This window comes from Cariama cristata, unplaced genomic scaffold (genome assembly GCF_000690535.1).
Source record: "Cariama cristata isolate BGI_N322 unplaced genomic scaffold, ASM69053v1 scaffold4741, whole genome shotgun sequence".
Lineage (NCBI taxonomy): Eukaryota > Metazoa > Chordata > Aves > Cariamiformes > Cariamidae > Cariama > Cariama cristata.
Genome location: NW_009599684.1, coordinates 39,053 through 66,776, shown reverse-complemented (window position 1 = coordinate 66,776; position 27,724 = coordinate 39,053). Strand labels below are relative to the sequence as shown.

The 27,724-nt window shown below is 37.4% G+C and overlaps 1 protein-coding gene across 1 annotated transcript in view; it reads right to left on the bottom strand.

Annotated features, from left to right (window-relative positions):
* The window catches only part of LOC104168968 (nuclear factor of activated T-cells, cytoplasmic 3-like), a gene marked incomplete at its 5' end in the record, with an annotated part of 56,260 nt that overhangs the window by 5,834 nt on the left and 22,702 nt on the right, over positions 1 to 27,724 (bottom strand). The window contains 8 exon segments of the mRNA XM_009709759.1: positions 3,782 to 3,815; positions 3,817 to 3,883; positions 12,882 to 13,934; positions 15,787 to 15,913; positions 16,520 to 16,575; positions 18,737 to 18,877; positions 19,655 to 19,827; positions 21,012 to 21,211. Coding sequence (XP_009708061.1) covers positions 3,785 to 3,815; positions 3,817 to 3,883; positions 12,882 to 13,934; positions 15,787 to 15,913; positions 16,520 to 16,575; positions 18,737 to 18,877; positions 19,655 to 19,827; positions 21,012 to 21,211 — 1,848 coding nt within the window.

The following is a 27,724-nucleotide window of genomic DNA, read 5'->3' as shown; positions in this document are numbered from 1 at the left end:
AGTTTGTTTAATCAATTCTACAATGTCACCTTAAACTATTCTGTCAGTGTGACACCAACCCATAAACTGTCAGTCAACCTCTACACCCGTACCACCCTACTGAATATTTTAGATTAGAATAAAAACACATTTAGATGTAGCATGATCTCCAGGATAGGTGTTTGAAGTTCTCATATCAGAAGTAAAGGCATTATCTTTTTAACTCAAATGCAAAGCAAATACTGGCAGGCTTCTAAATTGCTTTGCTCTTAATTCCCCCTATCTCTGTGAATGCTAAGAGACAAACATTTTGTACTGGAGCACAAAGGAAAAGTATAAGCAATTCCTGAACCTAAAGACCTTCCTGGAAATAGTGCAAGTGACCTCTTTTCCCTTGCAGGAAGCTGGTAATCTATAACCAGCATCTATACTTTCTACAGGACAAGAGAATCTCTCTAATAGGCAGCTATCAAACATTTTAGGGTTTTGTAGGTCAAAAATACTCCCTGAAAACCTCCAGGGAGAACTACAAGCAAACAGATTAGGTATGTAATGTGCAATAGTAGAGACCTAGGGAAAACACACCATGATGCTTCCCCAGGATGTTCCACCAGCCTCCAAAATGTGTTTGTTCCAGGGAATTCCCAAGCTAGAGACAGTATCTTTTGTGCTGAATGGTCCCATTTGGATTTTTCTCCCCAAGGTCTTTAAGGTCTGCAAAATTCTGTCATCTGCAACATTCTGAGACAGTTTCAAAGCTTAACGACATATAGCTGTAGCAATGCTTTTTTTATGTGTTGAACTTGCTGCATGATCACTTGGTGGACACTGTTATTATTTTCTCACCCAAGAAGTATTTTCCATTACCTTTTCTGTTCCACCCATTCATTTTATTATGCTTTGCATATTCTCCTCCTTCATTTTTCTGGCTGGAGTGTCCTAGCTGATCAAATGTAAGTTCTGTTCCAAATCTTTGGTCATGCTAGCTGTCCTTAACCTTAACCAACACCCCCCCCGCCCCGTGAAACAACAGGTATGCATCCCATTCTTTTATGATATCAGGGACAAGATGTGGGCACATAACAGATCTATACAGCAGCATTTATTCATTCTCTGCTGGTTTCCTAAATATTCCTAGCATTTATTCACCCTTTAAAGACTGTTTTTAACACTACGGAGTAAGTTTTCATAGAATTGTCCATTTTAAATTCAAGATGGCTTTAAATGAGAATAGTTCAGAAAGCTCATCACTCTACGTATGGAATTAGGGCAGGTTTTTCTCCTTCCCTTACCCTGATTTCTACTTCTTTAACTAACTGATTTTCTTGAATCACAACATCTTCCTGTAGAGGATTCTTGACAGTTTTTGTTTTTCACTACTCTGAGCAGCAGCAGCGTCACATTTACCAACTGCAAGTCCACTGGCTCCCAATCAAACTTAAGCAAGAGGTTATACATTACAGTTAATAGTTCAACTGTTGCTTACTCTTTCAGAGCTGTTGTCTGGCATGTCAGCTAGTTGAGGTGAATTGTCACAGTCTGTTTATCTGTTCGTTCTGAAACCTTTTTACTGACACTTCGATTTGGGCATCTCTAGCTCCTCAACTGTGAACATCAATACAAAAAGCTTTCTAAGTTAATTTACCTTATTTTAACTGAATTCCTGATTTGTCATCTGTTGGCCGGGTTTCACATTTCACCTAATAATTTTCATGTTCTTTTCTGTTTTCTGCTTGTAGTCTGTCTCACTGCAGAGTAGTAGTTGTACACTTGATCTGAACACCTTCATAAATAGTTCACAGACTGCTTGGAACTATTTTACCCTTTTGACCGCCTATTTTTTCCTGAAGTAAGCTTTATTGTTTTCCTATAGTTCCCCCTTTTTAAGTTTGTCACAGCCTGCAATGCTGAAACTGCTACAAAACAAAGAAAGATTTTTAAAATATTGGATTTTTTTTTTTTTTGAGCAGTTCCTGTATGCTCCTCTGGCCCAAATAAAGAGATGTTTCCCCTTGTGGGTTCTTCTCATGACTTAGTGCTCCATGAAGCAGTCATCATGCCCATTCTGCAAAGGATGACTCAAGTATTCCATTAGTGTATTTCCTGCCTTTGCAGATTGTCTGATCTCTTGCAGCACGCTACAGTTACAGTTGCTCTCCTGTTCAGCAGTATAATTTAGAGGCTGTACTCTTCCTACTTTAAACCTGAAAGTTAAATCTGTAAGCAGTCTGTACTACTGGCTGATACAGTTAGCTTGTCTGATTTGACACTAAGCATTCTTCAAGGTACAGAACCATTCTAACTTCCCTGTGTAAACACATCTCTTGCATTAGTACCACACTGACTAGTTTTCCTACACCAAATACCTAAGACACCCATCATTTTAATTTTTAAAAAATAGCACATTTCTCAATTGTATTTCTGTCACCATTTAAGGCTGGGCCGGCTCTCTTTCTCAGATGCTAGCATTTATGTGTAAGCTTATTTCTCTCTGGGTCTGGTTTTCCGTTTGTGCGCCCTTTTAAAAAAGGGCCCTGTCAGCATGCGTTTCGGAATTCTAAGTCTGGGGCTCACCAACCTGAGTGTCACTCTTTAGTTGATGATACTGGTATTTAGGGGTTATTTTATTATAGAATTGGGTTTTAATTTTTAAAGAACTCCTGCTCGTCAACAATTATTCTGTACCTACCAGATTCTGAGTTGCACAGGATATAGTCTAGAACACAGATATAATCTAAGCCGTAACTGATATTTTACTAATGCATTTGCTGTTTCAAGGTGTAGAACTGTCAACATAGCATACAGAGTTCTTTCCCTGGTTTGCCATCTGAATAGTAGCTACTTACCTTACTAATAACATTTTGGTATGTAAGGAAAGTAGAACTAAGTCAGTTTTTTGAAAGATGAAAGACCAGCATTGTGATTTATTTCAGTTTCATGGGCAAACTTAAGATCAGTCTACACACTAATTAATTGAGAGTTTTATTAAGGCTATGCACAGAGCTTGGTTACTTTACTGTTAACAATCCCAAATCTACTGTACACTTACAGGTATTCCCCTTTAGAAATCTAAGGAAAGTAAAATGTGTTCTATGTGTTTATATACATAGGAAAAAAAGGAGGACAATGTAGTGCTTTGGCATTTTAGGCATGTTTGTAATAAAGCAAAAAACACTTAGGAAGAATGAGTATAAACCAAACACAACCAATATACCATGCATCAATTTCCAATATCGTTACTGCTTCAAAGTCATAGTGCATAATTATCTTCTTTATATGTGAAATAAAGAAGCTGAAAGCATCTTAAAATAAATCCAGACAACCTTTCCCAATTAATAGCGCACATTCAACTAGACATCTGTTTATGATTCTGTATTCCTACTTAGGTTGGTAGTGCACGCCACTGTGTTTCATCTATTTAAACTGACATTGCTTCATCTTCTTAAAAAAGGAAAAACATTCTAGATTTCTCATAGTTAACTGACCTGGCCACTCTACAACCTTGCCCATATTTGGCTGAAGATTTTAATTTCCTCTTCTGTTGTTTGACTAGATCTTACAGCACTCAGGAAGTTCTGTGGCAGCTATAGACACTTTAAGTGGAGGTTTTTACTGAATGAGGGTACACCTGGTTCACAACTTCTGAATTTCCAACTGTTTCAGAATACACAGGTGTCCAATTATAGCAATACTTTAGTATTACAGTGCTTTTCACGTGTAGATGTTAAGACTATTAAAACACTTTCCCCTTTCCTTCGTGCTCCAATTTCAAACATTGAAGCATTTCGGTAAGCAGACTCACCCTCTAGATTTTCCACATAGGAGTTGGACATGAGTGCTGAATGTTGAGTCCATTTCTCTGTTGAACCTGATGGCTGGTATTCCAGGTCAGAGATAAAACTGTCTGTGTCAGAGAAGAAGACAGACATAACTACTGACTGGACTAAACCAAGAAGTTACAGTTCACTCAACCAGGAAGTGACTTTCAGTTTTCTTTTAATAGCACTAACTTTAAATACCCAGTTTCATTCACAACTACTACATCAGTTGACACGAGTAACTATTTATAAATTATCAGAGTGCCTGTAAAAAACAATATCACTTATCTTGTATATTTAGATACTTTTCAGTTAGCAGCCAGAGCCATAAAGGTAATGGTTAATATTTTTGAATGTCTGTCCAGTTGTATCATCATGAATTTGATACGACATTTCATTTCAGTATTTGTGTTAGTTTAGAACATTCCTCCTGCAATTTTCTCTATCCGTTTTACTTACTGTGATCAAATTAAAAGCGCTCATGCCCCTTGACAGCACCTCCACTGAACAAGGTAGGCAAAAGAGTACTAGTAATTAAAACTTTTATTTTTCTTATCCTTTAAACCAAAGAAACTGTTGCTGTAAACAGCTGTTAGCTTCCCTTTTACTTGTCAGACTATCTGTATGTTTTGCCCAAGGTACCGATCTGCAGTCAGGCCGCACACAGTTCCAAGTGTTGGAAAACCAAGTATTATCTTGGCATCAGTGGCTCTATCAGACCAAGGCAATGTGAGAAACCAAGGAGGAAGTGGAGAACTGTGTTCCACTGAACTGTTTGTCCTGGAGGAAAAATGAACGTGGACTAGTGTATCGTTTATTATTTTAACCAACAAGTGCTTGTTTATTCAGTTGTGATTAGTGACTATGCAGAGTTTACAACTATATGTTGGGTTGGGTATGGGTTGTTTGGTGGTTTTTTTTTTTTTCCTTCTTCTCCTGCCCAAGACAGAGCTGCAAGTGTAGCAAATTAGGCTTTAATAGAATTAACAGAATTACTCTGAAACTGGCTAATTTGTGCCTTCTGGATAGAGCCACACATTTGCTTAGCCAGCATGGTTTCTAAGCCCTGCTTAGGGATGACTCTTGGGAGAATGAAAGAGTCTATTCTTACTTCCTCCTGAAACTCGAGCAGTTCGAATTACTACTTTGGATGACTTCTTGTGCTGAATTGTTTAAAGCGTAAAGTTACGTGTATTTAAACAGGAAGTGGAAAGCATTATCTGGGTTTGAATGAAAATATCCACTGCCATTTTGAAGGAAAGAAGTAGATGAAGGACAAATTCTTGTCAAATAATAGGAGATTAAGAACAGAACATTTTTCCCACCAACTGTGGTAGAACCAGCAAGAAAGTGACATTTAAATAAAGATCTAATGAATCCAGGGAGATGGGCAGAAAACTACCTTGGGATGAAACAAATTAACTTTTACCAGCAATCCTCTTTAAAGCTCAGGCTTTCAAAGGAGCAGACAACAAACACACTGACAAAAAGCCTCCAGAGAGAACAGTGGAGTTAATTAGCTCTTTTGAGCAACAGTCTCTGCACCATAAAGTCTGCACAGCTTATACAGGAAGGATTCTCTGTCACTTTAGCAGAGAAATATGATTCTGAGCAATTTTTCTAATTAATTTCATACACAGAGGGATTCTGAGGTTCTTGCATGCCCTAATAAAGCTGCTGACAGTATTGAGTTTTTGCTTTTGTAAATCCCTGACAAAACGGGTCATGCATAGAACATGTAACATGTCTCCAGCCAGCACCTTCTGGAATGAAGCATGCACTTGCCTCGGGCACACAATATTTGTTGTTTGTGAAACGTGGTAAATAAAGCAACAGCCTTTTAAACTGTGTAATATAGCATACAGATTTTGTTCAACGCACACTGAAGTTAGAACTTGAGGTACCAGATACATATACCTTAAGATACCTTTCTACCTCATAATTTCATAAACATTTGAGAAAGGTTTTTACTTCCTTAAGCAATACTAAAAATGTGTTTTGCACCCAAAGAATGTAACACTAAAATTAAAACTGTTAAATTGAAATAGAAATCAAGCAAACTGACATCCCATAGATCTATCTATTTAACTGATCAACAACTCATACTTTTATGAACCACCTCTTTGTCTTGGCTCCTCTCTTAACCTTTCTTTACTTAAGAAAAACTTTAAACCCTCAATTATCTGCACCAGATTTGGGTCACAGCGGTAAGTCAACTGAAAATTAGAGTTCTATTACAGATATAGGCAGACCAAAAAGCTACTGGAGTTATACCCTTTGGTTTGCAGGATCTCCTCCTACAAGAGTCAAGCAACTTCATTTTTTGTAGCACTGTCTGATTTAAAAGTTGAGCCTGTGTATCCTTTTCTACTACTGAAGTAGGATGTGTGGGCAATGGCACTTCACCTAGAAGGTGTACTGGTGTCAGAAAAGTACATCCCCCAAAATATTTTTCATACGCTTTGCAAAAAGAAATTTGATGTAATTGTATGGCAGATCTTATCGACTGTCTAGGTTTGGTAGTATTGCTGCATCCACCTAGGAATTCATGTGTTTTAGAGGACTGATGAGTGCACTGCTGCATTTACAGAGGTCATGAGGATCAGTAAACCTCAAAGAACATTACGGATAGACTGCAGTGCACGCTTCCTCAGATATAGGCCTTTTGTCAACTCCAGATAGAACTCTGTACATCAGCTGCATTTATGTGAAGAATCCCTGCAGCTACATCACATCAGTTAGTGCAGTATATTTAGCCTGGTTTTGACTCCACATGACCAGCAAGTAAGTACAGTGTCAATGTTCCCTTAAAAAAAACAAAAACAAAACACCACACACCAAAAACCAAACCCTGCCAGGCTATAATTAACCCTCAGTCCTCTCTGCTGTGGAGCAGCCAGCTGAGTCCATTGGTTTGTGATCGAAGGCAGCCATCCGGCAGGCCATGTTTGCAGTGGCAAACTATCAAGGACATGGTGGGCTCCCTTGCAAGTTACTATTCCAAGCTGTAAGACAGGCTTGCTTCTCGTAATTTTAGGTTCAATGCCAACTTTACTAAGAAGTACTTTCTTTTGATTAACTGATAAAATAAGGCTGTACGAAATGTTAGGAGGAGTTTAGTTTTCCTGTGCACATAATGTGTATAGCTATATAGACAGACCGAATGTGCCTCCAGAGTCGGAGCACAAGTGCCACTGTTACTTGGTACAGTAACAAATATCCCTGTTCGTGTCACGGTTATGATGTCACACTCTGCGGTTGTGTATCATAGTGAAACCAACTCATTTAAGTCCTATGTTTATCCCTTCCTTTCACATGAGAAGACAGATGAGTCTAACACAGTAAGTATTAAGCGTGAACTTTGGAGCTAGAGGACACATGCTGCAGAGTGGAAAGCAGTGCGGAAGCATCTAAGCGTATTTTTTACCAGTGTCACAAGGGCATGCCTAACTCCTTCCAGTTCTGCTACTATTGCGAGTGTCTGCACCGTGATGTAGACATGCCACTTAATCGCATTCACAGAATAAGTTTCTAACCTCTTCCAGTTCTTAAATGGGAATATTTTTGTGGTGGTGCAACTAGTTGAACTTACTTTGAATTAGTTACAAGGTGTTCTGTGGCCCTCAGAGGCAAATAGGAAGTTTCATACATTATCTGGTCATAGATACCTGAGGATTTATCTGAAGTTCTTTACACATCAGCAGCCTATAACTGGTCTTGTCGATAGTCGCCTTGCTGGCACAGGTTTTACAAACCCAGTGAACAAATCCACTGGAAGAAATGGTCTTAGCATCCTTAAACTGTTGACAACCCCAGATGAATAACATTCTCTTCCCCTTTCCCCACTGTTCCAACTTTTTCTTTATAACCTACTGCTCAGTCTGGATCTTTCTCTATTTCATTGATAACACTTACCCATTTCTAAAAGTAGATTCTCATTCTCTTCCAATACATTTCAGGTTCTGCCTTCTCAGCTTACTCAACCTCAACATCTCACTGAAGGAGCCCGTAAGTTTCTGAGAAGAATTAGAACTGTAAACTGCTTTTTATTGCTATCTCCATACTGCTTGACCATATATGTTTAATATACAGAATACTAAGAAAGGAGGGTTTGAACACAACCTTACTAAACAATTTATACTAGTACAATTTTCAGAATGCCTTTTATCAACAGGAATAGTCTGAGAGTTCCATGCACAATGCACGCTGGAGTTCTTGTTACACAAATCCATGTTGGGCATGCTACAAGATGCAACATTTTGTTCTGTGCTGAGGCGGCAGTAAACACTCTTGAGTTTGAGATGTACCTCTCAAGAATGTCTTAAGCTTGAGTTGCACAAGGTATTTGACAGGTATTTGTTTGAGCTGCTCTCCTCCATACTAAGCTAGACTCTAGCATTCAGTATCTTTTGTGTTTCTGTAGACCTTCAATACTCTGTTTGGCAGGACAAATGACCTGTTACTGCGTAAGTTTTAGATATATAGAGAAATACAAAGTACAGTCATTCTCCAGTACTTTCTTATTAATTACTACTGTGATTCTCCAGAAGTTAAGCCAAAGCTACAGTAAAAAGCTACCTGTAAAGATGTACAAATTTTCTAGCAAAGATTAGAATAATCTCTGAGTTTCCCAGCAAGAGAATTTATCAACTAGAGAGTTACCACAGAACTATTAAAATGAATGAATGCAAATGGCTTAGAATTCTACATGGAATGTGTCTAACAAAGCAGAGTTGCTTTATGTACACAAAACAGTTAGAGGATTTCTAGTTATGATTTATAGTAAATCCAAATACTGGATTTTCTAATCTCCAGCTTTATGTAATGGAGATGCAATGAGTAACAAAATGTAAGAGGATTAGTAGAAGGTCATCCTGATTTCCTGAATACAGCCTAACATAATACCTTAAAAATGGTTACAGTTGTACACGTTAGAAAACTCATCACTATAGAAAGCCATGAAATCCAAGGTAAACTCACTCTTAAACTGCAAAGCACAAGAGATTAAATTTTAGATCAACAGTATTAGAATAGATTTAATTCTAAAACTTGACAGTAGGATAGGTAAACCACCACACTAGGAGCACTTTTTAAAAACAGAGTAGGGAAAAAAAACCATCAGCAAGTCCTCATCATATAACTAGATTGAGTCTAACTTTGACTTGCCTTTTTTTTTTTTCCTTCTTTTTAAGTGGGGAAGAAATGGGATCTTTATTAGCTGTGTATACAACAGAGCACAGTATGGATGATGCACATGGGAAAGGACAGAAATGACCAGCTGCTGGTTTCTTGTCATTTCAGCTGCCTTGTTTACACCTATTTGCAGCCCTAAATATTCTGCTGTCTGTACAGGGAAATGTTAGCCTGGGGAGCTGGGCAGAGAGCAGACTTGCTGAAAGATGTTAAGGGAAAAAGAAGGTCCAACATGCCAGGGGAAGGGGGAGGAAAAGCAGAGGGGACAAATAAAGAGCAAGAAGCTGCTTTGACATAGTTCCAGTCCAAAAGTTTACCAGCTTGTGTAAATTGACTATTGCAAAGATCTGAGCAGACAAAAAAGCACTGTTTTTCAGAACACCTTTTCAGTAGTAGCATACAGTACAAATTACTTTGAAATTGCATGATGTTTCAAGTGTTTTCTGCAATATCATTTGAATTTCGTGTCTAGCTGTCCTCATGCATTTTGATCTCTTCTTTCTTCAAGTGAATTACAAAGTGTTTCCTTTAGGAAGCAAGGGTGGGAAGAGGGAAAGCCAAACAAAAGAGCAAATTCAAGGTAGAAGTTAGAAAAGCCTAAAGACCTTAACCAGATCCTGTTGAAAACCAAGAAAAACAGTGTCACACAAACTTGGGGGGGGCAGGGAGGAGAAAAAAAAAAAGTGTCCTTTATGCAGCCACGCAGGTAGAGGATCTGCCTTTAAATTACGTAATCCTTTCTCACTCCTCGTCTGAACAGAGCCCAGCTGGCTCTAACTGGTAAAGGGCAAAGGAACACACCAACACTGAAGATACTCCATCCTGGGCGTTGGCAAGCACATGTGACTCTGCGGAGAAGCTATAAATGGTGAATGCGGATGTGTTATACCTGCCAGGGGATGCTGGATCAAGACTAATCCAGATGCTCTTGGCTTGACCACCAATGGATGAAGCAGCTTTGTACTTCTGTATGAAGTAGTGGCTTTGGGGATTTTTGGTGTGTTTTGAAGAAAAAGCCTGAATGTTGGCTGAAGAGGCCGTAAGAATCACTTTTTAGGAGTCTGCTTAAAGGAATTTATGTAACTATTATCTATGCTGCCACTTCTGCAGGTGGGGTGTGGGTTTTTTTGGTTGTGGGTTGTTGTGGGTTTTTTTTTTTTAAAGAATTAAAATAAGCTAACCAGCTTAGTAATTCTAGGACAAATTTTGTCATGAGGTAGCACTTCCATATTACACTGCAATTTTGTTAAAATTTCTTAAAATATTTTATTTTCTTTGCAAAGACTGTATCTACTGTGCTAATTTTGAAATAGTGCACATTACTTAAAAGAAGATTATTCATGCCGTCAGGCATTTTTTGAGGTTTTTTTTGTTTACTTTAAAACTACTGACTTAAATATTTAAGATCAGTAATTCAGACATGATTTACAAAATTTTCAATTGGCTTTGCCTTAATGTTTTGAGAGGTTTATTCACCTTAACTGGCAATCCTCAAAAACCTATTTTCCAACTAAATATAGTTTTCAGGTTTGATATATTAGCTGGCAGAACATACTGTATCAACATTGAGTTATACAGTTATGTTTGGATTTTTTTTTTCCTTAATTGTTATAACATTAATGTAGGATAACTGATTTTCTCTTTGTGTCTAGTTCTACTTGTATGGAAACTAAAATTCAATTATACACACAAAAAAAAGTTGAAATTATTTTTTAAACCTCAGTATTATGTTAGATACATTATAAAAAAAAAGTGTTCCTGCCTAAACATGTTTTCTTATTTAAAGCTGATTAAGCAGAGGAAGTATTTACTCATGTTGAGAGAATTGAGCAGCTTGTTTCTTGTCACTATGCCCTTTGAGATTTTTTGGAACATCAGGTTTCAGGCTAGACATTCGATTTCTATTTGCAGATTGGAAATTAAAAAACCCCAACAAACCCAATCCCCCAAGCAATCATCGAATGGCAGTAATCTGAAACTGCAATGAAGGTAATCTCTGTGCTGGCAAACGTATTGTTGCTGCCAAGTGCTAGTTTCACATTTAAAACCACGTTCTATTTTCCATATAGGAAGTGTATAGTTTAGTCACCAGTTATCAGACCTTCTTTAAACTTCTGTAGCAAGCATTATTTAGAAAAACAAATTAAAAAGCTGTGGCCATTTGACTCTCTCGTACATTGATTCTAAACTATAAGCAAGTGGCCACAGTTTTAAGTGTGGCTCTTGCAGCTTTTCCTGTGGTTCAATGCCTTTGTCAGCACAGAAACAACTCAGTAATTTCACTGTGTTAAGCAATGGAAATAGCTTCTAAAAGCAACTAATTTGTGACATAGAGGGGAAAAGAACTGGCTTTCTTTTTACTGTGCATTTATTTTAATTTCTGACCAAGTATAAACAAACTGCCAAGATGCTCATAAATGGTAAACACTTCTGCTTATATTGTGAAAAGTTTAACTACAGTATTTACTTTATTTATTTCTACATACTTTTGTGGGTGTGGAGGGAAGAAGGATGAGAAAGAGGTAGGTTCTAACATGATACTTCTTGAAACATTAGACTTCTTTTTCATTCCTCTAGTACAAAAGTAGAAAATGCCTTTTTTTTTTGTTCCACTCTGTTGCCTAAAGCCTTGCTCTTCTCCCCTCAGCAAGTCCTTGAGAGAATCCGTCTCTTCGTTTCTAAATAAAGTTAAGTTGATTGATAAACACTTTTTCTAAAAAGAGAGCTTTGTTTAATTAGGTTGGCCATGTCACTGAAAGCCCAACTATATTATCAGTTTCTCCCATTTTCTTCCTAGTATGCTGGTGTCTTTAAAGGCATTTCTTACTGTTTTCTTACTACTGACTGCAGGTAACAACAGCAAAGCTCCATTTATGCAAGGAACTGGCACTGACACAGATATTTAACAGATGGCCTACGCTTATGTCTTACACTACTGCTGATGCAATTAAGTAATTACTAGGGATAATTTAAAAACAAAAAACCCAAACAAAACCACAAAACCACAACCTTTAAGGCTATTGTAGGAAAGAGACACTAGTAAAATTCCCATCATCAATACCAAACATCTTTTACGCATCTTTTAAGGCCAGCCTTCTGTTCTTCCAGTCTTATTAACATGACATGTTCTTTAAATTGCTTTGAATCTATGCCTCAAATAGTCTGCCGTTTAGGATCTGACGTCTCTCTTCTTTCACTTGGTTGGACAAGTTCTGTAAATTAACACCATCCAAGTATTTAAAGTAGAGAACTTTATAGCCTGGCCTTTAGCACTAGAATGTCCTTGTTCTGCCTACGTTAAATGAGTGAATTTCTCAAAAAGGTAGCCAGAGTGGTAAGGAGAAAGCAAACAGCTACCATGAGCAGAGGTGCTGAATGATGACAGCATATCTACAGAATGTCTGTGAAGAGACTGAGACAGTGCCAAAATGCATGCGATTGATCTAGTTTCAAAGAACTAGCCTGCCCTTCAAAACTGGGACAACTCCAAGAAACAAGACTCCAAACTACATTTGTGCAACTTAGACATATTATTATGACTTTCACTGAAACATACCAACAAGGCAATCAGCAAAGGCTTCCAATTAATTCCTTTTATATAAGGTGTCAATGTGTAGGAGCTAATCCTCGAGCCCTGTTTTATAACAAAAAGAAAGTCTATGGGCAAATTAGACTAAAGTACTTGAACTGTGTAACTACAAATTTACAGCTGGTATCATTAGTTTTAAATAAGCTGTCACTTTGGACACAAAAATAGGACTCCATTTTGATGATACAAATTTACTCCTGTGAAGAGAGGTGTTTTCAAAACAAAACAATACAACCCTCCCACACTCACTTTGTAGTTTAATGTAGATTATATCCCAGTATTAAAATACTACATCCACTTACCATCATCTAGTGTGATGTCTTGCAGTCCTATTGTTTGAAAATTCAATTCTCGATCTTCAGGTTCTGGTTTAATGTTAATAGCTGCCCCATCTGGTGAAAATGGAGATGAATCGCATACGGTACGGCGTACTAGGGATGATGCTGCATTAAGACCTCCCAACGCTGGACTATGTGCTTGAGGGGAGTGCTGTCCCGAGTGAGCTACAGTGGTTGGCGGGGGAGATGAGGCAGGTCCTGAGCTAGGAGATTGATAAGGCAGAGGTTGAAGCTGGGGTGAAGAAGGCCCAGACAGCGGTGAATGGACCAAAGGGTGGGAAGCTGTTGGGGATGGGGATGAAGCGGACGCTGGATTGGTAGGATGGTATGGGACTTGCTGCAGCTGGGGGGAAGACTGCCCGAGGGAGCGACTCATTGCAGAAGGGATGGAGCCCTGCCCAGTGCTTGGGCAGTGGTATCCCATCGACGGCAGGTGAGGAGATGACTGTCCCGAATGAGCTGGGTGTGCTAGCGGGTGCCCTGCTGTACTCGATGTTGACACAGAACCTGGATTGGAAGAATGAAACTGCATTGGTGGTAGAGCTTGGCAGCTAAGGTTTATCAAATGAGGTACAGCTGTGTCTTGCGGAAATGAAATAGCATCAAATCCTTGGCTGGAGGCAGAGTTCATAGGAAGACCAGACTGTCCGTTGTATACATCATTAGACTGCATAGGCTGGTAAGAAGGCCTCACAGGAGGTGCTGATGTTACCTGAAAAGACTGAACCACAGCAGGAGGCAAAACATGACACTCTTCACTTGGACTAAGGTTTCGACCTTGCATATGTGGCAGGTGGGATACCGCTGAGGTCACCATCGCTGTGTATGGTGCCTGAACTGGACACACAAGGCTCCTGGGTGATGTAGACAGTAAATTGTCATGTGGATGCCCTTGCTCTGGTGAAGGCAATTGAGTTCGGATAGAATGCAGGCCCTGGACGTTGCTTGTGTGAGGCAGGGCCAAAGATGGAACAGCAGACAAATCCACCTCATCTCTATGCTCTTGCTTCATTATAACTAGAAAAAGTAAAACACTGTATTACAATTCCTACTCATTTGTATCCCGTGATAAATACATTTAATTAAAAGCGCTGTTTAAAACAGCCACAATAGTATTGTTAATGTCCTTGCTCCAATTTCCCTTTTGCTTTGCTTTCATTTTCTTTGACTTTATGCCTGCTATATTAACCCTTAAAAGCCAGAAGAACTCTCCTAGCATTTATTCAAAGGCAGTTATCTTCCTTTCTAAGATACCCTCCTATGCCATGTATGTCTTTAAAGACATCTGCAGCCCAGCCAGAGAAAGTCCAGCACATCTAAAGGATACAGCTCAGAGGTGTGTGAGGGGGTTGCTGCTGGGCTCCACTGAAAATAGGCAGGCAAGAGGTCAGTATCGGGCACTAGGAAAAGGTGAATGAAATTTTTAGCAGGCTTCAGACTTTCCGTAGCCTCTGATGAAGATGATGACAGCTCAACTTTGGTAAAGCAGTCAAACTAGTTAGAGTAGTGCGTGTGGTTTTAATTACAGCGGCCCTTTCAGCATATCATCCAATTTCAATCACGGCAACAATTGTTCTTGTAAGACAGAGAGTTACAAATTAACACACTTTCAGTTACAGCATTATTTTTTTTTTAAACTACTGGTAGGCTCGTGAAAAGATACTGATTTTTTTAAAGTACAAATAGTAGAAAAGTGCTAACACTTTTAACTGCTCAATTACTATTTTATAAAATATACTGTTAAATAAACTGTTATGTATATTTATAGATAAAATGAATATTAAAACGTTTGTGCAATAACAGCTGCAGATAAAATTAAACTTGCTTCTTATTTAAGCGGTTAAGTGTCATTACCTCATGCCAGCATTTAAATCATTTAAATATGGATTTCTCAAACAAAAATATAGTTTAAGATGTGTCTTGTAACTATCTCAAGAGCTGATATTCTTAAGAATGGTTGACAAATATCACATAAATTTGATAACATAATCAATGTATACTTAGCATACCAGATACATAGGTAACATTGCTTACGTTACACATGAAAGTATGAAGGAGGTAATTTTAGAGCACAAGGGAGCAAAACTCATTTTAAATTGTGTAAACTAATGGAAGTTGGCTTTGTCAGCATAAACATTAGCTTTAAGAAGTTTATATTAATATCCACATCTGACTTTAAAGATCCCTTCAGCTATCTGACTTCAAGTCCTCCAAACAGTACTAAGGGCCTAGTGCCATCGCTGGTACCTTGTGAATTCTGACTACTCTGAACAGGTATGAGTTTCTTAAAAGAAAAGAAAGCAAGTGGCACGCAAAGGAGCAGGCGGTGCATACTTAGTAGTAACCACTTCCTCTTACCCAAAGGGAAGGGAAGAAGATGTTTTAACTACACGTTCAGTTAATATGTACAGTTTTTGCTTCTGGCTAAGTTACAAACTATTTTCTCTCAGCATGCTGCAATGTGTCCAGATGGGGGGTGGAAATATTTTTTTATCTTCCTTGTATCTAAATCTGGGTTTGGTTTGGTTTTTTTTTTGACATTTAACCTCCTCTTCTATGCTCTCACTATCCTCCATGTCATCACTAGCATTATTTAAAGAGCAGCTTCTGAAATTCATCATCATTCTCAAAGAACAGTAGAATGCAAATTATTCTGTAAAAAGTGTAACAAAGAAACACCTGGCTGTAATCGCAATACTGTAGCTTATTACTCAAATTTCAGCTTTTAAATTAGACAAGCTTAAGTTGTTCAACAAACAATTCAAAGCTAGTCTTATCTACCTGTTGAAGGCACAAGACTGAATTACTTTCAAATGTCTGCTTTAAAAAAACAAAATAAAATGCAACTTTTAAATTTTTTATTTAATACCTGGTGTATAAGTAAAACGTTGAGACTGGCTTTTTTTCCTCTTGCCATTGCAGAGATAAAACTGCACCTGAACTGCAGCTGTAATGGTTTTGTTATGGTATGGAGGAACTTCAAGTATGATGTTTGCCTATATGAAAGTTGAAACAAAAAAGTTTACACATCAAATGCAAAGAAAACTACTATTAATTACAGAAAAACTAAAACACTTACTGATATTTTGAAATTGGTAAACTTCAAGTTTATGCATGTTACATAGTAAAACAGTGCTATACACAAACTTTTATTTGGAGACTTTTTTCCTTCTTTTAAACAGAACTGTTCTGAAGGTAATGCTTTTTAATTAAATAGACACAGCATCTAAAAGATGCTTTGTTTATCTGCCAGAGCAGTCAAAGAATTGCATTTTGGATCACTAAGCTTTTAAGAAAAGTTTTAATGCACTGGAAATTATTTGTCATCTTAGCAAAATTATCTTCAGTTTTCTTTTGTCAATTTTCAATTTCTTTTTTCATTCTTTCACAACAAGCATACTATTTCCAGTTCCTTAAAGGACCATCTTAATGGCTACTTTATAGTATTAAGCCAATTTAGAAGTCTCCAATTTTCTGTCTGCATCAGCCAATGATCTACTTACTTTACTAGATAAAATCTAAATATCAGAACAACAATGAAGATGTCTAGTTTCTCATTTTAAAACAGAAAGCTTTCTAAAGTAAGAAAAATTGTTTCTCACCCCTTGACACTTTTCCCTAATTATTTTCCCTTCTACCTCCCACTGAGGTCGTCCATCTGTTGAGAGAAATTTACAAATAATTCAAGCAAAAAGCATTTTCTAAAACACTTAAGTATTTAAGTATTTTGAAGATTAAGTATTTAATATAAAACTGCATTTATTTTCAGTCACAAAGATGCCATTCAATTAACAGGGATATATTGTAAACAAAGCGTAAAGTATGGAGATGCTCTAGGAGTTTCAACACTGCAGACATTGCAGACATTGTCCACAAGTTGACTGCTGTGCAGGATTCTGCATTCGAACAGAACCTGCTGATCATACACAGTCAGATTTAACTCCAAACAAGGCAGCGTGTACTGTAAGTGTACAGAGGGATTCCCCCCCCCCCCCCCCTTTTTTTTAAATGCGATGTGGAAGGGGTGCCCCCCCCCCCCCCCGCCTTTTTCTAGAAACGTTTTTGAAAGGTACTTAAATTACCGCTTACAGTTACGATTATTCAAACAAACATGCTGATGACTCACAGGTTAAGTCACCATGGGAGAGATAACATATGCCATACCTTCACGCATATACCCACAGGTTACACATTTACAACTACCACCCTCCTCTGAACCAAAAGACCCTGTAGTTCAAATACTGGGCTAGTTCTCGGTGTTGCGAGGGAAGTAAATTACCTTGGGGAACCTCTCTCGGCTCTGACCTAGCATAACCCTTTGTCCTTAATCTAACACTTGGTTCGCTCTGTTATGGGGTTTTGTACAGGTTATCAGGGAACCGATTGTCTAGCAGCAGTGCTTCCTTAAAAGGCGCTCCAAGTTGTGTGCCAAAATACATTATTGACATAAAACCTCCACTTACGTTGTATTTGCCAATCAGAAAAACCCCAACAACTCTGTTACCTAAATATTTAAGGAAACAGTAATATGTAGAAGAATTGGACTTAGTTTCAAACTTTTTTTTTTTAAATGATTTAGTTTTGCTACTGTTTTCCCCAAAGTTCAAATCAGGTATTCAAGTGACAGAAATGACAATTTAAGCTGTTCAAATTTTATGCTGTCTATATTAAAGGGATAATCGGGGATGAAAAGGAACTCTATGTATTAAGACATTTAGTCCTAAATCTTCAACTATTTTTCATGCATTTTAGTCTAAGAAATACTAAGATCAAGATGTATATCCAGAAGAGCTGGAACCAAGAAGCAACACTGAGTAACTGAACATCTTTGAGTAATACGTATGTACCTGAGCGTGTGTGTATGCGCATCTGTGTACAACGCAAAACAAAACCAAAGAAAACTCTCAAAACATTAATTATATCTGGTTGTAGTAAACTAAGAATGAAAATTATTTGATAGGGGGTTTTTTGGTGTTAAATCTCTAGTTTATGGAGTTGCATCATTACGAAAGTGACAGAAGAGAGAAAGAACATGGGTTTAGGGGGAAAAAAAAAAAAAGCTTTTGAACCTGTACTTACATTTAAAGAAAGAAGGTTTTAGAAATATTCATTCAAAATCTGGAAGTTTCTTTCTTAGAGATTTTATTTCCTATGTATTAGACTGAAAAATTTGATCGACTACTCTCCCAAAGAATAATTTGTTTAATTTCATGAGATCAGTAGGAAACAGTTAAATTTTTCTACAGATTTTACTGCATGAAGGAAAGACTATGTCTTTAGTATACTGAAGTATAGTTTAAGTGAAATCTGAGCCAGACCTTGAGACTTCTTAAAAAATGCATACCTTAAGAGTAACTTTTGTAGAAAATCTTTTGCAAATATATGGAAAAAAAACTCAGTAGTGTTTTCTAACTAGTATTTATTTCATTAGCTTAGAAGCAAGTCAGTTCCTATGCAGTTATTAAATCAGATGTAACATGACATCAATGCCATATAGTATATTTCCATTAGTTTCCTTTTTCATTTCTTTTTTTTAATAGGAAGGAGAACATATAGGGTATGATCTGTCAATAGCATCTTTCAAATACACACAATTCAAAGCTAGTTAGCCTGTAATTGTCTTCCTGAATCAGAAGCACTATTTCGTTAATATTGCCAACCAGCATATAGATTGGTGCCCAAACTGAAGTTTCAGACTACTATTTGTAACCTAACCTTTTTTTTTTTTTTTTCTTTTTAAAACATCCTTACTTCCTAAAATCAAGCTCAGGTAGTGTTTTTGGTTTTGTTTTCACGAACAAAAGTAAAATAGTATTTACCTTGTCCTTTTTCAAAAAATATAATTTTGGATTCTGGAAGAAAATTGGATCCTGTCACCACCATTTCATGGCCTCCATTTACTGAGCAACTATTGATGCTGTACTTCTCAATCTGAGGAAGTTCTTGAGCAGATCGCTGAGCTTTAAAAAAAAAAAAGGGAAAAATTATTATTCATAATTTTAATCACAGTCATTTTTATGGTCCTAACATGAAGAATCAGAGGTGAAACTAAAATGACCATCTATTTACATATATAAATCGCATTTGCGTATGATTTATCTTTTTAAAATTATGTTGAAATTATGCAATTATAGAAAACACACACCAAGAAGCCATGAATTCCAACAGTCTCTACTGTTACAGAAAATGAAAATTTTCATTTAGGAATATTGGTTTACAAATTACTTTAGCATTTTATAGACAAAATTAATTCTAGGAGAAATTCAGATTGTTTGCAGTCATGCTTTGATTCCTTAGTGAGAGTATTTAACAAACGAACTCTCTAGAAGTTCAGCTGTTCATTAGATAATACTGTATAAAGACAAGCAATGGTATAGATGCTTGTAAATGAAGCAGTAATAGTTCTTCCTGAATTGAACATTTATTTTCACTGAGATACATCAGCTGCCTCTGCTCCTATACAGGAACTACTCAAGCTGCAAGCTGTGTGACTGCAGTATTAGGTTTAAAGCCTAAAACATTGTTTTTTCCTCCAAACCTTCAGGCGACCACTTGGCAAGTACCATCTTTAAATAAAGATACATTAAAATTTGGTAATTTAGCTCTTTACACACAATGCTTTTTACACACACTTGTTATATATAATTCTGACAATAAATATTGTCAGAATACTGACACTACTACTGACACATGCAGAAAACATGAGTATAAATTACATATAGTTAAAGCAATCTTACAGCATTCAACAGGTATGGAAGCAGTCTGCAGAGATAAGACTTTTCCACTAGGTTGTGGGATGTGAACACGAAACACAAGTCGCACTCTGGTATTCTTTCTTCCAATATCTGTCTCTCCTTTACGGAGCTCTATATCTGAATTGCGAAGTTTCAAAATACCAGCACAATCGATACTGGAGATAGGTGAGGACGGATGGATCAGAAGAGAAATGGAAGAAAATGAATCAAACTATTGCCAAAGTATACTCTGTAAGCCTTTCTTTTGTTAAAGAATGAAGCACATTCTATTTTTTCCCCATGTTACACTATTTTAAATGTTATTTTAGATGTCCGAGATTAAAAGATCTGTTAGTGTCAAAAATGGCACCAAGTACCCTGTTGAAACATTTTGTCTTGTAAATGTCTAGCTGCTGCTTTTTTGAACCTTTAAAAGACTCTGTTATTGCACATTGTTTAATCTTCAAAGTAAGCTATTTTACATAATAAACATCATTGAGCAAGAGACCGTAGTTCTGCCTTGGAAGGACTAGAGCATGACAAAAGTGTAGCCACCAAATCCCAGCTACCATTCCACATAGTTATTGATATGAGACACATACTTTAATTAAGTAACATGTATACGTAAACTTGTGAGGACCGTTATCTTGCACATCACTGTAGTTTCACAGCATTCAACAGAACTAGCATGAAGTCTGCAACTAGGAAAATTTAAGCTGACTTCAGAAGTCTACATAAGAAATAAACATGCTACATTAACAAAAAATTCTCCACTGATCCTCCAGCTGGAACAGAGCAGTTTAATTGTTGCTATAATGAACCATTAAACTATTATTTAGCACATTCTATCTGGCAAGTCTAGAAAAGTCAGAATAACACAACTGCTAAAAATAATTTTTTTTAAAAAAAATAATCAAATCAAGCAAAAGGCATACCAAGATACCAGAAGTTAAATCACCTCATTCAATCAAGAAACAAACAACTAAACTGTATGACTGCATTTTCATAGCAAAAAGTCTTACATCTTTGTAAAATCAAAGAAAAAAAATTCTACCAGCCGGTAACCCACATGCAATTCTACAAACATAGTCATATATACATATGGATTGTATGGGGAAGTATAATCACAGAAGCACTCATCTATCTCCCTGTCAATCTTGGGAGCTTCCCTGTCTCTCTACTCCTTCTGACTACCTACCCACTGGCATGTTTAAAGAGATGTATCGATCTTAATCATGAGGCAGATTTGTGGACAATATGCTATTCTACAAGATTTTTCTTTCACCTTTGTACAAATGAAAAAAAAAAAAAGAAAAAAAAAGATGATGCACAGTGACTAAACAGTTAATTTAGGCTGTACCTGGCTGACATATTATTTTCAGGAAGAAGTGGTATTTCCAAAACTTTTGTGCTGGCAATTATTATCTCTTGACTAGCGGTGGCAACTGTTTTTCCAGTGATTCGGTGCACCTGGTAGAAGGCATGAGGTCTTAAGTAGCGATCATCTGCCGTTCCGATGAACATTTGCAGGTTTACTGGCTTTTCGCTGTAGCCCAGGAGCTGATGGAAAAAGTAGATGAAATATTAAGATATTAGATGACTGTTACTGCATTTGTGTGTGTGTAATGTAAGTACACAACTAGTACAAAGACTTAAGAGTCAAAGACTAGTATTTAATTACAAACTTCTTCAATCTCTTCAGACATCAAAAAACCGAGTACACATACCTGTCTTCAATACAAGTATCAGCAACAACATTTACCAGAATGAACGGGTATCAAAATGTCTTCATTACTTTTGAATCTCTCAAAGAGAAAAGAATTGGTTTATCTACAGAATTTCGACATTGAAGTTATGCTATGTTATAGGTGCGTTTCTGGTAGTGTTTTTAATCAAAGTCAAATTATCAGTTTTACTAAGATACACCTAGTTTCTAGAAATACTAAAAAATATTTTAAAGTTTAGTTTTTCTACTATGGAATGCAATAGTGAGTTTTATTAAACTCTAGAGGTTTTGTGAATGCAAATGTATCATGTTAGGACAAAGAAAATTTAATTCATAGCTAGAAAATCAAGTACGGTTTATTTCTGGCAAAGAAAATGTTTTAAACCCCAAAATCTGATAAATGTTAATTCATGCATCTTTCCTTAAGAGTAACCACCAACACACTCAGTTGTCATAAAACCACCTGTTGCTTGAGCTAACAGTAGTAATTCTAGGCACAAACCACATGGAAACATTAGAAAAAAAAATAAAATAAATGAGCTCTAAAAGAGAAAGCTAGTTTTACGATAGTACGTTAGTAACATGTTATCCAGAAGATTTAAGGAAATAAATTTAATGAACAATAACATGCAGGTTTCCTTGAGCCACTGCAATTTTAAATCCAAAGCCTACAAAATGCGTCTTAGAAACCCATGGAGTTTACTTCAGCATTCTGCAATTGGCAGATGGATGCACACTGCAAGTTATATAATTTCTAAAATGCAATGCAGCAATTTTACATTTCATTGACTTTGACATCAACTTAAGCTTAAACTGGAGGGAGGGCCAGACAGTCGTTCCTTAAAGGGGGTTTTGTCATGTCAATATTTTTGTCTCTAGGGAGAGTTATTTGGTCGTACAACAATATTATCCAAGCTCTTTACAGAACTAACACTTAAAAACCAAACAAAACCATGTCAATTTAACCTACTTAGAAGAGTAATTTAATGCCAGTAGTCAACAGTACAAAACACCCACACCCCGAAATCAGAAGCACCACGGTACATTTGTTGTATCTTGGTGCACTACTATTGGCACCAAGTTTTACGTACACCAAATGAACGCCCATTTTCTACATTCAAGTTACGGCTATGACAGCATCTACCAGTCTTGTCACTTTTATTTGAGCTTTCTCAATCAAGAACAGAAATTTGGTTTCCAATAGAAGAAGTCTGGAGCTTAAAAGAGCCATTCTCAAAGCTTTCAGCCTTACATGAATGCTTTTGTCCAAGAAGTAATACTCGTTAAGTAATCCATCTAGATACAACAGCATGGTTGTATTTCCTTTCCATTAATTTTAGTTTGTCTTCTTCCCATTTGCCCAATGAGGTTAAATGTGATCGAGAAGCAGAATACCCCAAATCTAGAGCACTTAAGACAAATAAAGCTGAGCTTACTCAAACAAACCCAAAACAACAACTGAGGTTTGTTCTTCCACCTCTTTGTATCCAGTGCGCACACACAGTCTAAAATAATTCCCGAGACATACTGTAGATAAAAATCTACAGACAAGCTACAGCCTATAACTGTTGGTGAGCAACCACACACATACCTTGAGCAGCCAATACAAAAGCTCAATAGATCGAATACATGATTTGTTACAATCACAGCATTACAAGATTGTTCTCAGAGAAAATGCCTTTTTTTTTTTTTTTTAAAGTGAATGGAGAGGGAAGAAACGAAACAGTTCAGAATTACCGCTTCTATTGCTTTTCTGGCCTGGGAGATCTCTAGACGATTGACTACTGCGGTAAGGAGATTGTGCTGCTTTTCATGGTTGTAGACAAAGAATTCTGAATTCTGTTGTCCTCAAGTGTGCTTGTACCTTTCTTGGGAGACGTACATCATCTCCCAGCTGCGATGCCTTTAAGAAGCCGCTGCAGTTCAACTTTTACCTGAAAATGTGGACTACGTTTATACTGCATTGTACATAGAGTACACACCAGGTTGCGCTGAAGCGGACTAGTTTCTGTCCTTAAACTCAATGAATTCTCATGTGTCTCCCCACCTGATTCCAGCTACCATCAAGAATTCACGCACGCACAGGTAAGCGGAACAAACCGACTTAACTTTATTAAAGTTAAATCAAGAAGTCACATCTCCTCATGGGTTTAACAATCCTTACCCCCTCAGACCCTCAATATAACAAAGGAGAAATATCTGCCACAAAAAGCCATCAATCTTTGAAAGTCATGGAAGCTTCTATCAAATACAACATCCAGTCCTATAACTGACATCTTTCCAACTAATTTTTACATGATCTCATTTATTTATGAGATATATATATGCATGTTTATTACTTGCAGGCTTTTGTTCTGTCAAATACGTAAAATCTTTTTGTTCTCCGTGGGGTTCTCAGGACAAACAGCTAAATCCAGCAAATAAACTCCACAACAAACCAAAAAAGCCCCCTCAGGCATTAAGTGGAGACAGTCTAGATCATCAGAGTTGCTTCCCACGTAAATAAATGTGATATTCAAGCATTTACAAATGTTACAGTGGAGACAAAGAACCTCCTGTGACCACCAGTGTACTGACAGGTTTCTCTCCCTTCCTGTGTTGGAAGTCACCTGTAAACTGTAGGAACACAACTGGACCACAACAAACTCTTAGTTATTGTTCTGTTGATAGTGGAGCATAGGGATGCTTACATCAGTTAAATACATAAACGCCTAAGTTCCTTTTTAGACTTGATGCAAGACTCCCAACATCTTTCCAAAATAGATTTTTTCAAATACCAAATGAACATTTTCTTATTTTCTATGAGTTTGAATTATTTTAGGAGTTTAAAGAAAACTTAAGCACATGTATGAGTTTAGCATTTACAGCAGCCATCTTGTCCCAAGTTCTCAAAACTACGACTCCACCATCCATTTTCCTCAGAGTTAAAATTAAATCTTAACACAATGGAATACAGCCTAAATGTGACGTTCATTAAATGTGTTCATTCTAATACGGGGAATTATACAAATTACAAGCCAGCCCTATTCAAAAATTTGAATCACTTCCAAATGGGGTCACTGTGACAAAGCTAATTTCCAATTAAAGCTATCTTCCTCTGCCTTAACAATGGACACGTACACAACAGTTCTAGCGATACTAGCGATATGAGGAGGGGGTGGGAGGGATACTCCTAAAACTAAACTGGTCTGTCTGCGGTCAGTGGAGAAACTGTCCTGTACAGAAGCCTATACAGAGCAGGGGCTTAATTTAGTGAAGCAAAATATCTCTACGCCAGCAGTTGCAATAGCTTTGCCTACGAGACTCTATGGCTGTATACTACATTTGAATTGCTCAAAGCCCCGTCTGACATTAGTTTTGCTTCCATTATTCTTCAGCAAAGTTCACCCTCTATGCTCGCCCAGATACGCTGCTACGGAAGCCACCTAGGCCCTGGTTTCTGCAAAGCACGTTGTGCGAGGGGAAGGTGGTAGGGAAGTCTGACAAAAATGCCCACCCACCAACAGATCAGTTAGTTATGTATCAAATTGCTTATCAAGTGCGCTTTCTGTGTGATGCTCTTGTGATACAAGCTCGTGCGTTTGTTGCCTGTCTTGCAACAGTACATTAGCTATACCAAAGTAGAAATTTGAAACTGTGTTACTACAGCTTCAGAAGAAATAATAAACCCCCCAACAAGACCCCACACAGTAGCACCACCTTTAGTCACTTTCCTTCTGCTTTATATATTAAATTAAATTAAAACAAACATGAAATCCAGCCCCCCCAAGGAAACTACAAGGAAAATTATTACAATGCAACAGAATACACTTATAGTAACTTAGAAGAAACCTATGCATGTTATAATACAGACACATATAAATAAAACAATTAAAAATGATCTGTAATAACATCAGGACAAAACCTGAAAATTTCGTACATACTTGAAAGCCATGCCGGTGTAAACGGGTCTCAAAACAAACAAACAATCCAACAAGGCCCACCCCCAACTGTGTCAATCAGACGTTTGCATTGTGGCTTTGTCTGGACTGAACTGCTGTAAAAGATCTGCAATGAAGTCCTGTTAAAGGTATAGAATATACAGGCGTGGTTAGGTTAGGCAGAGTAGTAACCTACTGGCAAGGCAGCAGAGACTTCATAAATTTATATTTTGCATTACAGATAATTTCTTGCATTTATTCAAGGTTTAAAATAAAAAGAGAACAGCATAGAAGAAAAACAATGTAAAGCCGTAAGTTTAACCAATGTGTGCAAGTAAGTGTGGCAATTAAGTAAGCTGGAGGGCGGGGAAGAAAAGAATAACGCCGTCTGCCCCATTATAGAGTGTAATTCAGGGCCTGATCACAGTAAGGGCGGCAGCATTAAAAGGAAACATACCACAGTCTTAAACAAGCAACAGGCAGGTGACACAGTGTCCTTGTGTTTCCAACAGCCATATTTACCACAAAAAAAGACAGTAAGGTTAACAGGCTATGGATGCTGATGAGACAGCTTTATGTGCTAGTTAAAACTTTAAGGCAGCTGGAGAGACTGTCAAAACCAACATACTGATAAAAAAAACAAACCCAAACAACTGACAAAACACCCCCAACCTTTATTACACAAATTTGTGCTTTAGAATTAGCATTTCCCCTTACATCTTGTCTAGTAAGTGAGCGGACAACTCTGGGCATGGCATGGATTCTGCAAGAGTAAAATTGAAAATTTACAGTGTCTGTAATCAAAGAAAGAGAAGAGTCTGTGGGGGCCAGTGAGCCAGGGGGTAGGTACAAAATGATCCGACAACTTTGTGGAGAGGATGCCTGCAGAGCCCATGTCATTTCTATTACATAAGCAAAGCCTTCAGTGAAACCAACACGCCGTGCCTCGCATCCCTCATTAAAGGGAGCCCATGCCACACCATTCCTGGGAACAGAGGACAATGCTGGATGTACTTGGTTAATTCCCCTGAAAGCACTCCTACCTTATTTAAGCAGTTTGCTGAAGAGTACAGAAGTATTCTGAAGTCCATTACATGAATAATCCTGGTGAGAGTAAGCCTTGGATGTCTCTCCCTACACAAAACCTTGACATAGTAAGCAAAGCAGAACTTTCTGCCCACCACACCTGGTCCCCACTGCAGACTGAATTATCACGGAATGGCGTCGTCTCTGCCCAAAAGAAAGATGATATTTGGAGCCTGATTTGCCATTATTGATGCAATACCTGTCTTGTGAATAATGAAGGAGACATACTACTCCAAATCAACTTCAAATCAGGAAAAGTGATGTATTTTGGAATTTAAAACGCATTCCTTTTAAATACAGTTTTGTTCTCATTCAAAAAAAAAAAATGTTGATTGTTCTTAGTTTAACTGATGGTGGGGTGACACTTTGTTATTACCTCATCTGCTTTACGCACAATTTTGTATGTTGAACAGCCCAAACATTTAAGTTAAAAAAAAAAGCCAACCCCCAAATTGCTAATTGTTCTTCAATAAAAATACCTGCATAATTAACTTGAAAGGACAGATACTACATTTTGTTCAAATACCTAATGAAGCCATGGTACCTGTACCTTTAGTTCACCTTAGTGAAGAATATACAATATATACAAATAAGAACATAGCGCCTATAAAGAACATAGATATTTAAGTTAACAAAGCATTTTACAACCTACTGGTAAGTGCTGCAGAATCACCATGACGAAGATGTATTTATTACAATAAATTGCTACAATATCAGCCTGCCCAAGATTCAGTCATGGGTCACTTCCAGAACGCAGTAACTTAAACTACTGCTTGAGCACTAGGGACATTTCCAAGTATACCTTCCAGCATTCACTCTCTTAATGTGCAATCCTAGAGCTGCACGCTACGAAAAAAGAGAGCGTTACTAATTTGACTTTAAAAAAAGATATAGCACTTTCCCAGGAGTAGCAAACAGCGTGCTGCAGACAACCAGTAAGTTACTGCACGCTGTCACTCCTGACCTCTAGAAACCCTCCTCTGTAACCGAATACTGATACACCACCCACTGCTTTGCAGAGGAAACTCAGCCAAGTTGTTTTTGTGTTTCTATATCGTTTCCATAGCAAAGGTCAGTGCATGCGTAAGTTAAACTAAAGCTGGAAGGCTAAAGACTGAAGGTCACTACAGGATAAGCCAGAAGGGCTTCACGCCAAAGCAGTTCCAGCCGTATTACTATACTGCATACAGGGAACTCGTGCATACATGTCAATACTTAGTGCACAATTTTTACCAAGTAACTACAAAGACAGTAAGTTAATGAGAGAATTTTGGGGTCATCAAGAAGTTGTATTTTATGTTACAAAAACATTCATACGTTCTTAATGCACTTATGGAAAAA